The sequence below is a fragment of the Osmerus mordax genome, chromosome 15 (genome assembly GCF_038355195.1).
Source record: "Osmerus mordax isolate fOsmMor3 chromosome 15, fOsmMor3.pri, whole genome shotgun sequence".
In the NCBI taxonomy this organism is placed as follows: domain Eukaryota; kingdom Metazoa; phylum Chordata; class Actinopteri; order Osmeriformes; family Osmeridae; genus Osmerus; species Osmerus mordax.
Window position 1 is genome coordinate 15,954,616 of NC_090064.1, and position 13,404 is coordinate 15,968,019.

Genomic DNA, 13,404 nt, shown 5'->3' on the forward strand with positions numbered 1-13,404 from the left:
GGGGGTTCAGAGGGCATCTTGAAACCAGGCATGAACAGAATCACTGGATTCTTGGAAAATTGATCTGGTGCAAGATTCCCCTGGGTGAAACACAAGTACTATCCTAATGGACAAGTGAGGGTGTGTAGTGTCAGTATTTCCTCGTGAGAAGTTCAGGTGGTTTCCAGGATAGAGTGAGGACCACACTACAAAGATAGAGAGAAGTGGGGATTGGGGGGGGGGAAGGAGGAGGAGAAAGACAGAGAGAGAGGGAGAGAGGGAGGAGGAGAAAGGAGAAAGGGGGAAAAGGAGAGAGAAAAAGTGAGGGGGGGAGAGAGAGAGATAGAGAATCTGAAGAACTCACAGAGACCAGTCTAATGTCATGCTCCCATGTACAACGCACTAACTTCACATCCTAAACCTTTCTTCCCAGCTAACTGATAAACGTCCATTAGAGGGCATGCTGCTGTACAGAACACGTTCAAACCAGTCCCTGTGAGACGAGGAGAGAAGCAGGGATGTGAAGCAGCTGAGATCTTCATGTAAACCATGTGTAGGTTGGTCAGGACTTCCTGTTTTCCTATCCAAAAACAACTTGAAAACAGCACAGTCCTCATATTGCACATTTGTCTAACACACACACACACACACACAGAGAGATAGACAATTACTGTACCACACACACACACACACACAACCTTAAAAGCAGACCTAATTCAGCACAACTAACTTCTCATGTGGTTGGGACAGAAATAGCTTAGCCATCATGCTACGCTAGCTGGATGTTTGCTCCAGAGAGAAACTGCTAGTCTTTCTAATGAAAGGTTGTCTATCATCTCTGGGGAAGAGACAGAGAGGACAGCCCTAGCCACATCTGTAATTAACAATGTTTTCATAGTGATTTTAGCTCAAAGGAACGACAAATAACTCTGTTGTAATTTGATGTTTCAAGAATAAGAAAGTTAGTCATCCACCAACTGCTGACCACACGGGGACTTCTGTTGCAAAACGACTCGATGTTTAAATAAAATATGTTTAAATTGAATCGTCTCAAATCAAAAGAGAAATCGTCCTTTCATTTATTACATTTGATTTCAACACATATTTACATTTGGTTTACAGTTGTGTAAAAATTTAAAAAAAGATCGTTTTCAACTTGTGTAAAGTCCATGTACAACAAGCTACTGGACTTTTTTCAAAAGGTCAGCAAATATTTAATTGAGTTATGTCTTAGTTGAGATGTGAACTTGAGCAACATATTTAAAAACACACAAGATACTTAGAAGGATAGAACAGTATTGCTCAACAAATGCACAGCATTTTTCTTACAAAAACAAACCACATTTGTGGTGCTACAGATATCAAATGGACCACAGGGGTAAAATAAAACTTTACAAAATGAATGAGTAATTAAATCATCTGAAGTAAACTTTTTTTGGCCCACGCGGACCCACAAACTGACAGACTGGATGACAGGTATCTGGACGAGGTGGATGTTGTGTAGCTTGTTTACCTTGAGGTTAGGAGAGGGCAGTTTCAGTTTGCTAGGACTCGGACACTATCCAGCTCAAAACCACAGTCCTATAAACACGCTTCAATCTCAGGCCCAATTCAATTTGGTTTCCTGCTCCCTAGAACGTTTAGGAGAGTGAGGAAGGAGAGTGTGAAGGTGGGCTCAGGGTAAGACAGGTCCAGGAGGGTTGAAACAGGATCAGGCCCAAGTCTTTACATCCTTCTGTCACAGCTGCTTGTTCACTTTTCCCTCGGCCAATCATTGGTCACTTCCTGAACAGGCAGGTTGTCATCCTGTGGGGGAGTGGGGGAAATGGAGATCCCTAGTGTTGGGATTTTGGAGGTGAGACTCTGAAAGAGCCAAGCGTTTTCATTGGCTTGCTCCTGGACAGGGTTCCCAAACGCATTGTCTAGCCCCGCCCCCGCGTTGCCTAGCGATGTCTGGCTGACATAGACAACGACGACTTCGCCGCTGAAATTCATCACCTGACCGCTGGAGATGAACGTGGTGTTGTGGTTCCCTGATACCTGACCTGAGAAAGAGAGGGGGGGAGAGGGGGGAGAGAGAGAGGGGGAAGAGACAGGGGGAAGAGAGAGAGAGGAGAGATGAGGGAGGGAGGGAGAGAGAGAGAGTGAGGCGGGGGTGAGGGAGGGAGAGAGAGAGAGTGAGGCGGGGAAGAGAGAGGGGGGGAGAGAGAGAACAAAATAATGAGTTGAGTTGTCCCTTAATCTCAAAGACACATCCTGTAGTGAAATGTCTATCTATATTTCTATACTATGACACAGACACAAACACATACTGTGATATAGAAGCAACTCATGGGTTATGGTGACCTTGTATGACAAACAGCCAGTGGGTGTGATGACCATGCATCAGACTGACCCACACACACAGACATACACACACAGTCTGGCCCATACAAACATTCCCCTCACTCTCAACCTCAATGCTGGTTTCTGAGACCATGCTCCCAGTCCAGAATGCCCAAGTACGTCCTACAGTATAATCGTTTCAGCATGACAGTCAGCTCGTCTGTGAACAGGCTTCCAGTCAGCACTGGGAGCAAAGCGAGGGTCACCTGGGGTGAGCATTCAGCCCCAAAAGTGATACTTGAGGCCTCTAGTTCATCTGTGGTCATGCTAATTCTCTACACAGAAACAAAGATCCAGTGTGTATTTAATTTCCCTCTTTCACACCTCCAGGAGGTATTTTTAGACCTGGCAGGAAAATGTTGTTGCGACACATCTGCCCCCACTTCCTGTTTGAAACTGTGGAGGACAGAGGGAACACACTGACCAAGGCCAGACCCTCGCTGACTCAGGCCTCACACTGCTGGTGTCACACACACACACACACACACACACACACACACACACACACACACACACACACACCTCACACACACACACATTCGCACATGCCCCCTAATGCACTCTCACACACACACTAACATGCCCACGCAGGCAAGTGCACACACACCCATGCCCACCGACACTCCCACACACACACACACAAACACACACTCATTTTTAAGCCGTCGCCTGCATTCGTTTACCAGCACAGCCTGCTTGTCTCATCAGTCAAAAATGCCTTGTGTCACCACGGTTACCAAAGCAAAGTGGGCACCTTTATTTACACATTGACTTAGTTTGCTCAGAGTTGCTGAGTGTTTTCACGCTGTATGGCAGACACAACAAAATGTCTTCTATTTCAGACTACACATCATCCCATCATGTTGAGACCTGGAGGACTTCTCTCATTGTCTACTCTCAATCTACTGTCACAGGAGAGGTGATCGTGTCCTCAATCTGACCTCTGTCTTCGCTGAGGTCAGGAAATCCAGTTTATGACCTGTTATCACTGCATTATGGGAAATTGTGTTTATTTCCTGAAGCACAGGAGTGTAATTAAAGTCTAAACTCATCAGCAAAAGTGCTAGAGCTCGGCAAAGCGGTCATTGTGTGTGTGTGCATGGGCGGTGTGTGTGTGCCTGTCAGTAAGTATTGCTCCATTGTGTGTTCGGTGCACATCTTGTTTCAATAAGATCTGCGGTTCCTTTACTCAACCACTTAGAACTCTGGGAAAACAGGAGTGTTGGGGAAGGCATAGCACTTACACACACACACACACAAACACACACAATGACCACTTTGCCAGACTGTAGCAAGAGACATCACACACACACACACAGACACAGAGACGCATAAACACACTCTGGAAGTGTAGTTTAGTTCTGCTGTTCTCGTGTTGCATTTCGTTCCTACTGTGTGTGGTCTCATTGAGGTGAAAGCGACACACTAACCTTCTCCCACATAAATCCTGGTTCTGAAGGCCTGAAGACTCTCCTAGGACTATTGTTACAGTAAACAAACTTTTATAAGATCTAGAAATTTCACTGAATAAACAAAACAGTTCTATAATTCTAACCATCGCTGAAGCCTTCTAGAACAACTTGCCACAACACACCGAAGTATCTAGTATGTAAATGTATGTCATTGGTATTCTGACAGTAGTTTTCTTTCAGAAGTCTATCTATTCTGCACCTACCCGAGGTGAGCACTGTTTCAGCCAGGTCACTCTGGAGGTTTTTTGGGGAAAACTCCAAGTCCACATCCCTAGGAGAGAGCTTGTCTCCCCCACTGTCCCTCAAGGAATGTCCCTGGTCGAGCTCCTCTGTGGAGGCCTCGGAGCTCGGCTCTGACGATGGCTCCCCATTGGCTGTGAGAGTGAGTGAGGTCACCGTGGGGGGCGGAGAGGGTATGGTGTCAGAGCCAGGGGCGGAGCCTAAACCGTCTTTCAGTCCATAAAGGCTCCTCCCCTTCTGTAGTGACCTGTCAGTCAGCTGACCTCTGACCTCTGCCCTGGCCTGAGTCAGGGGCGGACACAGGTCATGTGACAGGTCGGCAGGGGAGAGGAAGGAGGAGGCAAGGAGAGGGGAGGGAGGGAGGGAGGAGGGGGGAGTAGTCGCACCTGACTGGCTCTGGCCACCCTGTGTGCGTTGCTGGCCCTCTGTCCGCACTCCCTCCCCCTCATCCCCCTCTCCCTCCTCATCCCCCTCTCCCTCTTCATCCCTCTCTCCCTCCTCACCCTCATCCCTCTCTCCCTCCTCACCCTCATCCCTCTCTCCCTCCTCCCTCCCTCCCTCCTCTCCCTGGCCTACTCTACAGTAGCAGGGTCCTAGAGTCCCCGGGTTCACTGCCTGACTACAGTCCTCGTTCTCCCCGACCTCCAGAGGCTCGCGCACCGACGGCACACACACGCACGTGCACGCCAGCAGCGGGGATGCGCACGAGCCCTCCTCTCCCCCCTCCTCCTCTCCCTGCCTGGGAGGCGTGAGGGGCAGTTTGATGGAGAGAGCCGGGGCTGGGCTGGGGCAGGTGAGGGGCGGCTCAGAGGGGGTGCAGGGGTCCCCCTGGATCAGGCTGGTGGTCTCACACAGGGGACAGCTCTGGATGGGACTCTTGTCTCCTCCTCCTCCTCCTCCACTATGGTAGAGAGGAGCCAGAGTCTCCTGGAGAGAAAGAGAGAGAGAGGGGGGAGAGAGAGAGAGAGAGGGGGGAGAGAGAGAGAGAGAGGGGGGAAAGAAAGAGAGAGAGAGGGGGGAGAGAGAGAGAGAGAGGGGGGAGAGAAAGAGAGAGAGGGGGAGAGAGAAAGAGATAGCAGGTTCAGACTGACACTCTAGATTTTCTCTCGAGTTGCAGAGTCTTAAGTTGGGGTTCCTTCCTACCTGCTGAATCCTGGTTCTCTTCAGATTCTGGACGCAGGAACGCAGATTGACTGTAAGAGATAAAAGTCTGTCACATTTCTTCCCTTCACATTCAAAGAAATCCAATCAAACTGAACTAGATAGGGACCTCTGTGGCATGTACCAGACAGGATCTTGAGCTTGTCCTTGCAGCAGAACAGCAGCAGGATGAGGAGAGATAGGATGGTGATGTTGGACAGAATGGACACTACTACCCAGGAAGTAGAGGAATCTGGGGGGGAGAGAGAGAGAGACAGAGAGAGAGAGAGAGCAAGAGAGAGAGAGAGAGATCAGTTCAGTGTAATCGGTTCAATTCAAGAGTATTTCTGCCCAGTCCTCCAGCCAATGTTCAAACACTGTACAGCATATGCTTGGTCACTTTTGTCTGCTGTGTGTGTGTGTGTGTGTGTGTGTGTGTGTGTGCGTGCGTGCGTGTTTGTGTGTGTGTGTGTGTGTGTGTGTGTGTGTGTGTGCCAGAGAGCCAGGCTGGTAAGTTTACGTACCACCGGCTCCACACACAGCGTCGAAGCCGTCAGTACCAGACTTCTCTTCACTCCTCCCCTGAGCCTGGCAGCTGGGCACACACAACATGGACGCATGGTCAGGTGACTGTTCCTCCACACGACCTCATCTGTCCTTCTCTCTCTCTTCCTCTCTCTTTCTCGCTCTCCTTCTCTCTCCTTCTATCTCTCCTCTCTTCCTCTCTCCTCCTTTCTCTCCTCTCTCCTCCTCTCTCCTCCTCTCCCATTTTCTCTCTCCTTCTCTCCCCCCCCCTCTCTCTCTCTCTCCTCTCTCCTCTCTCTCCTTCTCTCTCTCTCCTCCTCTCTCCTTCTCTCTCCTCCTCTCCCCTTCTCTCTCTCCTTCTCCCCCCTCTCTCTCTCTCTCCTCCTCTCTCTGTCCTCCTTTCTCTCCATTCCGTCCCCCTCTCTATGTTGACAGTGTGTGTGTGTGTACTTACTTGGTCCAGGGTTTGCATGGTTCTATAGAGGTATTTGAGGAGAAGAAGCCCCTCGTGCAAGGCACACAGATCTTCCTCCCTGACTCTGCGGTCACCACACAAACACACACACACACACACACACACACACAGAGAGTAGGTTAAGAAAGGGTTAACACAGTGTTGCAGTAACATCAAGTGTAAAGTACTGAAGCTACTAATCTGTATGTGTACAGTATATGTGTCTGAATGCCTGTGTGTGTGTGTGTGACTGTGTGTGCCTGTGTGTGTCTGTCTCACCAAGAAGGGTCTCCTGTCCAGACCCTGGTCCACAGCTGGGTATCTTCTCACAGAACTCACACTTGATTGGAGAACACTGTCGTCCAGAGATGCACCTGCAGGGCTCTGGAGCCCTGGTGTTTCTGGGCCTCTCACTGCTAAAACCTTTCCCTGCACAGGGGGACAGCCAGGCGGGCAAACATCAACACACTTGTTCTTCATCTCCACAACAACAACAACAACAACCTCTCTCGTTGTCAGTCTCCACAAAGAAGCTTTGCACTGCGCCTGGTTAACATAGACCACTCCTTGAGTCTGAATGATTATAATTCTGACACGATTCTGTTGTTGTCGTGACTTCTGTGTTGCTACGGGTGAGGCTGTGGCAGGGGTGTTGTTGTCGTGGTAACTGACCGGCATCGCAGAGCTTCTGGGGATGACACTTGGTGTCGTTGTTCCAGTCTGGCTGGTACTCGTCATCGCCACACGGGTGACACTCCGTGTCTGAATCCATGGAGCACCGCTTCAGAGCAAAGGTACCTGGGGGGGGGGGGGGGGAAGGGAGGGAGGGAGGGAGGGAGGGAGAGGGAGTTGAAGAGCATGTAGTAATCTGTAGTAGAGCTGACTGCAGATCAAGAGGTTGACATTTAAAAGCCTCCCTACACGTCGCTTTGGATTCAAGTGTCCTACAATTAAATTAAATTGTTGTGTGTCTGTAGTGAGACCACTACACCACTCATCCCAGACAACCCACTAGCCTAAAGGAGGTAGAATGATGGAGTGAATCAATAGGAGGTTGAATTAAACCGTTTCCACCTGACACTAGAGTGAGGGGGGTGAGTGTCTGGGCGCAGGTCTCTGCATGTGCAGTGTGTGTGAGTGTGTGTGTGAGTGTGTCGGTGCCAATGTGTGTGTGTGTGTGTGTGAGAGAGATTGTTCCCCTTTCTGACATCCTTCCTCATTTCATTCAGGAAAAACGTAAAAATGGAAAAAGCATTTTTATCAGGTCATGTGAACCCACATTTCCCTCCAGTAACCGTGTGAAAAGAATGATCTGGTCCAGACACAGCTGAAGACACGAGTCACTGGCAGCTCTGCTGTCCTCACGTGTTCCTTCTGTGTGTGTGTGTGTGTTTGTGTGTGTGTCAGTGTGTGTCAGTGTGTGTGTGAGTGAGTGTGTGTGTGTCAGTGTGTGTGTGTGTAGATACCTGGTGAACACATGCTGCAGCATCTCCCATTTTTCTGGTACTTGTTCTGTCCACAGCCAGCTGGTCGAGAACAGGCCCTCTGCAAGACACAAACACAGGTTCTGCTGTCAGGTTCTGCTGTCAGGTTCTGCTGTCAGGTTCTGCTGTCATGTCTCTCTCCTTTATATTTCCTGTCGTTCTTCACCATATCTGTCCAAATAAAGCAGAAATGCCTTAAATATATTAACTAAAAGCTTAAAAAAAAGTCAAATGACCACCACAACCCTAACTTGACAGATGCACAAGCAAGGAGAGCAGAGGGAGATGGGTGTAGTTCAGTGGTAGAGTGTTTGACTGCAGATCAGAAGGTCAGAGGTTCAAGTCCCTGTACTGTCTTTTTAGATCAAAAAGTATACATGAACACTTGGTTTAGGAAGTGCTGGTCTCAGCCAGGCTGGTGAACTGGAGTGTTTCATGATCACGTAACAAAGAGTTCAAGAAACACACAAAACATGCTGTGGTTTCACCACCTACTGCTGTTGGCAGGAGTAATCCTGTATGTTCATACACACACACACGCTCTACTGCATACATATGCACATGCACACACACACACACAAACACACACACAGAAACCCTCCCTAACCAGTCTACCACATCCTGTTCTGTACTATCAAACCCATCTGCTGAATTAGAGAATAACGTTGTTATGAGAGAAAATATTCTTCGAGAGGGAAAGCTAAAAGCGTGCCTCCGCCTTGTGTGAAACTCAGGAACCAGCCCACAGCCCTGGACACGACACTACAGGCAGGCTCTCCTCCATCCTGCCCCCAGCTTTCTGCCCCCGCTGCTGGGGGAGAGCAGGGGCAAGGCTGGCCAGGACAGACATGGTGGAGGTGCGGCAGCTGGAGGGGCCAGGGAGATGGTGGTGGGGGAGTCAGGGATGTGAAGGTGGAGGGGGAAAAGGGAAGACTCCAAGATCCACCCTCTGCCTGTCTCTCTCCCTTTCCGCCCCTCTCCCCCTGCTCACCCCCCCCCCCCCCACTCGTCCCAGCCCCCCCCCCCACTCGTCCCAGCCCCCCCCCCACTCGTCCCAGCCCCCCCCCACTCGTCCCAGCCCCCCCCCCCCCCACTAGTCCCAGCCCCCCCCCCCACTCGTCCCAGCCCCCCCCCCACTCGTCCCAGCCCCCCCCCCCCCACACACACAGAGAGGCAGGGTTTAGTCCCTGCTGGAGAGGAGGCGCCAGAAGCTAAACAGGAAGAGGCGTGTCTAACGAATGCCATGCATCAGACCTTGTTTTGTTTCTACTACAATGCTAACGATGAACACCGACCACAGCCGTAATGATGACCATGTGCTAGCAGGAGAGGAGAGGAGAGGAGAGGAGAGGGGAGGAGAGGAGAGGGGAGGAGAGGAGAGGGGAGGAGAGGAGAGGGGAGGAGAGGAGAGGAGAGGAGGGGAGGGATGCTCCCAGGATTAAAGATACAGATGTTCAGATGTTCAGGGTAGATGGAGAGTTCCCATACATAGTTTTCCAGGAGTGTTTGGTCTGAATCTTCCTCTGAGACAAAGTTCAGATCTGGTCTGAGCTTGAGTTTGGTCTGAATCTTACTCTCAGACTAAGAACCTGACTTGAAGTAGATGAGGGAGGTAGGTTAGGGAGTGAGGAAAGGAGAGGATTAGGCTGAGGAAGCCACAGCTGTGTGTGATATTTCAGTCTGCATTGGTCAGATCTGGGCAAGAGGGCACAGGAAACCAAAGGAATGCTGGGAATTGTATTTTTCTTTCCACATCTGGGCTTCTCATAATTATGAAATTACGCAACAGTTTTCATTCACCAGTGGATGTGTATTCACTGAAAGGACATGCTCATCCACCCTACATGATTATAGGTTAGGTTTAGATTTAGAATCTTCCAACCACTGGAAGGACTATATCTAGCCGTTTGTGTGTGTGTGTGTGTTGTTCTTTGTGTATGAGTGTGTGCTATAGTGTTTGTGAACAGTAAGTGTGTGAAAACAGTTTTTCATAACTAATAACGGTGGCCTGTCTTGGGTGTTGTATGATCACAGGGGCACCAGAACATGGGGGACCTGAAGGACTTGCTCCTTAGACCACCTGAACATTTGCATAACTGCCACAAGAGCCTCTGGCCCCTGGCCAAGATAAGCAATCTGTCAGCCATGAATGGATTCAGTCTATTTACCTGCCTGAGGCAACTGGCTCCACAAGACATGGTATCTGTCTATCTAAGCACAAGGGACAGTGGACATAAACACAAAAGTACAACAGTGAACCAAACAGCACCCCATCAGAGTATAGTACAGGAGAGAGTAACGTGGAGTAGAGTGCAGTGCAGTACAGTGCAGTAGAGTAGAACTCACTGATATAAAATACTTAAACATGTATCTAATGTAGCGTGTTCTAATATAACTAGCTTCATAAACTACTAGAATCAGGCTTCCCAGACAGTGTTGCCCAAGAGCTGCAGTCAAGCTTGTGGGCTGATGTTACTTCAGCTCAGGTTGGGACCTGCAGCACACACACACTCAACACACACACACACACACACACAAGCACACGCACTCAACACACACGCTCTAATGCGGACTACAGCCGGCCAGGGGGCAGAGACGGATGCTCCTCGCTATGTGGCTTTAATTAATCGATACTATACCTACCAAGCAAATGAAGGATTTACTGTAAAGAATAAATGAACGAATGAAAAGATCATGGATATTTAAGAGGGTGGGGGAAAAATTAGTAAAGGATGTGAAAAAGACAACTTGAAACGGTCTTTACGACAGACTTCCAGTAAGAGCGCTGTCAAACACCGAAACAGATCTCAACGTAGGTCGCCACACAGAACTTTAGCCATACTTAATATTATGTGTTGAAGACGTCTTCAGTTAAAAATGTAATCTGTATGATGCCTCAATAAGCATCCTCAGTGACAAACATATCTGCCACGCGGCGTTTACTAAACAGAAGAGGAGATTGCGCTTGCAGTTGTGCGCGCGGACACAGCGGTTACGCGGAGAACCGGGAATTGAGGGGCGGGGGGGGGGGGGCGTAAATGGGAACCTCTGTTTCCAATCAGTTTGTGCACAAACAAGTCTACATTTTAACTATGTCTAAAGGCTCAACCGTTTTTAACGTGTGGGCTGATTTTCACTGTTTTTGATATTTACATGTAGAGGATGTTCCTGTATAATTTTGAGTTCTTAACTGTGCCCATGCCAGCATTGGTTGTTGCCCAAAACACAGTCCAGTCGAAAAAAATAAAGTTGGTTTACCTGTGCGCAAAGAACAAAAATCAGATGCGTTATCCAGCCTTGAAAAATCCAATTTGTAGAAAAGTTCACCCTCATCTTCGAGCTTATAAAGAGAAATCCGTTTGTCTCGGAGTTTGTCGCCTGGTAGACTTGAAAAAGCGAAAAAGGTTCGCGGTACCTGTGGTAAACTTCCCAGTCTGAATAGGGCTACGGTGTGTGGTTGAACACGGGCGAGACTCCGGTCTCGCTCTCGCTCCTCATTCCCCGTGTTGCAGTTTCTCCGCTCTCCCACACGTTGTGAAGCAAGTTATTGAGCACGCGAGTAAAAAGAGTGAGGGCAAGCAGCAAACAAGACTCCTCCCACGTGATGATGGACAAAACAATCTGTGTGTGTGTGGACGTGACAGAGTGACAGACAGAATATGATGATTTTCATTTATTATAAGTGTGGTGTCTGACAGTATAAGTTGATATGGTGTGTAACTTGAGAATGGGGTGAACGGTTTCTGTCCACCATGATGCTGAGGATTGGGGGGGGGGGGGGGGTACCTGCAGTGGGGGTTCAGTTATCTTTCAGCTATCTCCTCTCCTCTCCTCCTTCCCTTAAGGAGTTTTCAACATGAATGCTAAGCCCTGTCTGTAATTTCCTATTTGCATAACTGTCACCTTGAGTAAAACCTTTTATTCCCTTCCATTTCTCTTTTTTTATTCCTCTCCTTCTCTTTTTCTCTCCTTCTCTCTTCAACCACACTCCTCCCTCCTTCCCTCTCATTCTCTCTGCCTTCCTATCTCTAGTTCTTTGACCCTCTCTTCTCTTTCTCCCCCTCCTCCTTCACTCCCTTTCTCTCACTCCCCTTCTCTCCCTTTCTCTCCCTCCCTCCTCCCTCTCTCCCTCCTCCCTCTCTTTCTCTCCTCCCTCCCTCCTCCCTCCCTCTCTCCCTCCTCCCTCTCTCCCTCCTCCCTCTCTCCTCCCTCCCTCCCTCTCTCCCTCCCTCTCTCTCTCCCTCCTCCCTCTCTCCTCCCTCCCTCTCTCTCTCCTCTCTCCCTCCTCCCTCTCTTTCTCTCCCCTGTCTCCATGCCAGGGTGGGAGGACCAGCCTCATGCAAATTCAGAGGTCTCCCTCAGTTTTTTTTCCCCTTATTTTCCTGGGAGATTATTTCCTGGAGGCATGGTGGAGGCCCCACCCTGCTCTGCTCCCTCCATGCAACACTGGATATTTATCACTATTAGAGAAGAAACTCCTTCACCCCCTCCCTCCCCCTCCCTCCTCTGGTACAGGTCCATGCTCCAGGAAGAGAGACACTAAATATTAGCGGTTGTAATTCACACTGGTTCCATGATGACACGGTCATTGGAGATGCACATTCAAAATAGCTGAAAGTGACTACGGACCGCATACCTGACAACATCAACACTACGTAACTCCTGCTTTCGAACAAGACATTGTTGTGAGGAGGGTTCAGAACATTTCCATACCTGTGCATCACCTGCTGACAGTAGCAGAATTCCTTTATAACAATATGTTCATTCCACTATACAATATTCTCTCTCCCTCTCTCTCTTTGTGTCTCTCTCTCTTTCCCTCCATCTGTTTCTGTCCTTGTCATCACTCCATTTACTCCTCTCTCCCTCCCTCTCCCCCCTTCTCCTCCCAGGTGGGCTCCAGACCCCCTGCAGGGAGGTCAGTGGACGTGGTCATGGTTGGACCCTGTCAGTAATTACATACATGTACCAAGATCCAGCATGTGTGTATACCGCCTCCAATTAAAGGACTTCACGTATTTCAGGGCTGAAAAACACACATGCTGTTTTATGCCCCAGACAGTGAAGCCAAGCTGTGTGTGTGTGTGAGAGTGTGTATGTGTGTGTCAGAGAGTGTGTATGTGTGTGTCAGAGAGTGTGTATGTGTGTGTCAGAGAGTGTGTATTAGGCTTTGAGATCCTTACACTTTCCTCAAAGGCCAGAGCACAGTGACATTGTGGAATTCCACAAATGTGTACTCATGTCTGATTTCTGCAGTTTTATTTTGTCTCTCTGTCTCTTTCACACACACACACAAACTAGAAGAGAAGGATGGTTTTCATTAATGAAACCCTACTCTGGGCACCACATCTAAAGGCACAGTTTCAAAAGGGCTGTGTGTGTGCGTGTGTGTTATGTTCAGTCATGTCCGAGGGTCAATGTTCTGGTGGTGGAATCTCTCCTGCCTGCTTTGGAAACACCAGCCTCCCCAAACTCTCTCACCAAACTCTAGCCACACTCAAAATAACTAAAACAACCCAACCAACGCCAAATCTTTCTCTCCCTCCCTCCCTTTCTCCGTGGAACCCTTTCTCTCTCCCCCTCCTCTCATGATCTCGACCTTTCTGGCCCTTCCATCCTAGATGGTTCTCTCCCTCCCACTCTCAGCCATTTAAAACACAAACAGCCTCAGCTTGTGGAATATGGTTATTAAAAGCAAACAGCAAACAGTTCCACCTCCACATGC

General features: G+C 49.1%; 1 protein-coding gene across 2 annotated transcripts; it reads right to left on the bottom strand.

Moving 5' to 3' along the window:
- Positions 1-1,159: 1,159 nt before the first annotated feature.
- tnfrsf11a (tumor necrosis factor receptor superfamily, member 11a, NFKB activator) lies at positions 1,160-11,179 on the bottom strand. 2 transcript variants are annotated; one of them, XM_067251279.1, is made up of 10 exons: positions 10,938-11,179; positions 7,662-7,740; positions 6,868-6,993; positions 6,475-6,624; positions 6,196-6,280; positions 5,741-5,811; positions 5,362-5,469; positions 5,220-5,269; positions 4,040-5,003; positions 1,160-2,024 (listed from the first exon to the last, which is right to left on the bottom strand). In XM_067251279.1, the coding sequence occupies exons 1-10, from the start codon at positions 11,010-11,012 to the stop codon at positions 1,732-1,734; spliced, it is 2,001 nt and encodes a 666-aa protein (XP_067107380.1). In that variant the 5' UTR covers positions 11,013-11,179; the 3' UTR covers positions 1,160-1,731. The 2 variants fall into 2 exon arrangements, with proteins under 2 accessions (XP_067107380.1, XP_067107379.1); XM_067251278.1 differs by having other exon boundaries at positions 5,347-5,469.
- Between the last annotated feature and the right edge of the window lie 2,225 nt (positions 11,180-13,404).

Bases quoted from the DNA above. Each gene is read 5' to 3' on its own strand.
- tnfrsf11a (XM_067251278.1), bottom strand. From the start codon at position 11,012: ATGAGGGTGAACTTTTCTACAAATTGGATTTTTCAAGGCTGGATAACG. The intron at 5,812-6,195 runs GTAAGTACACAC...GTGTGTGCCCAG, and splicing joins CCATGCAAACCCTGGACCAA to CTGCCAGGCTCAGGGGAGGA. The intron at 2,025-4,039 runs GTAGGTGCAGAA...TCTCTTTCTCAG, and splicing joins TGAAACAGTGCTCACCTCGG to GTCAGGTATCAGGGAACCAC.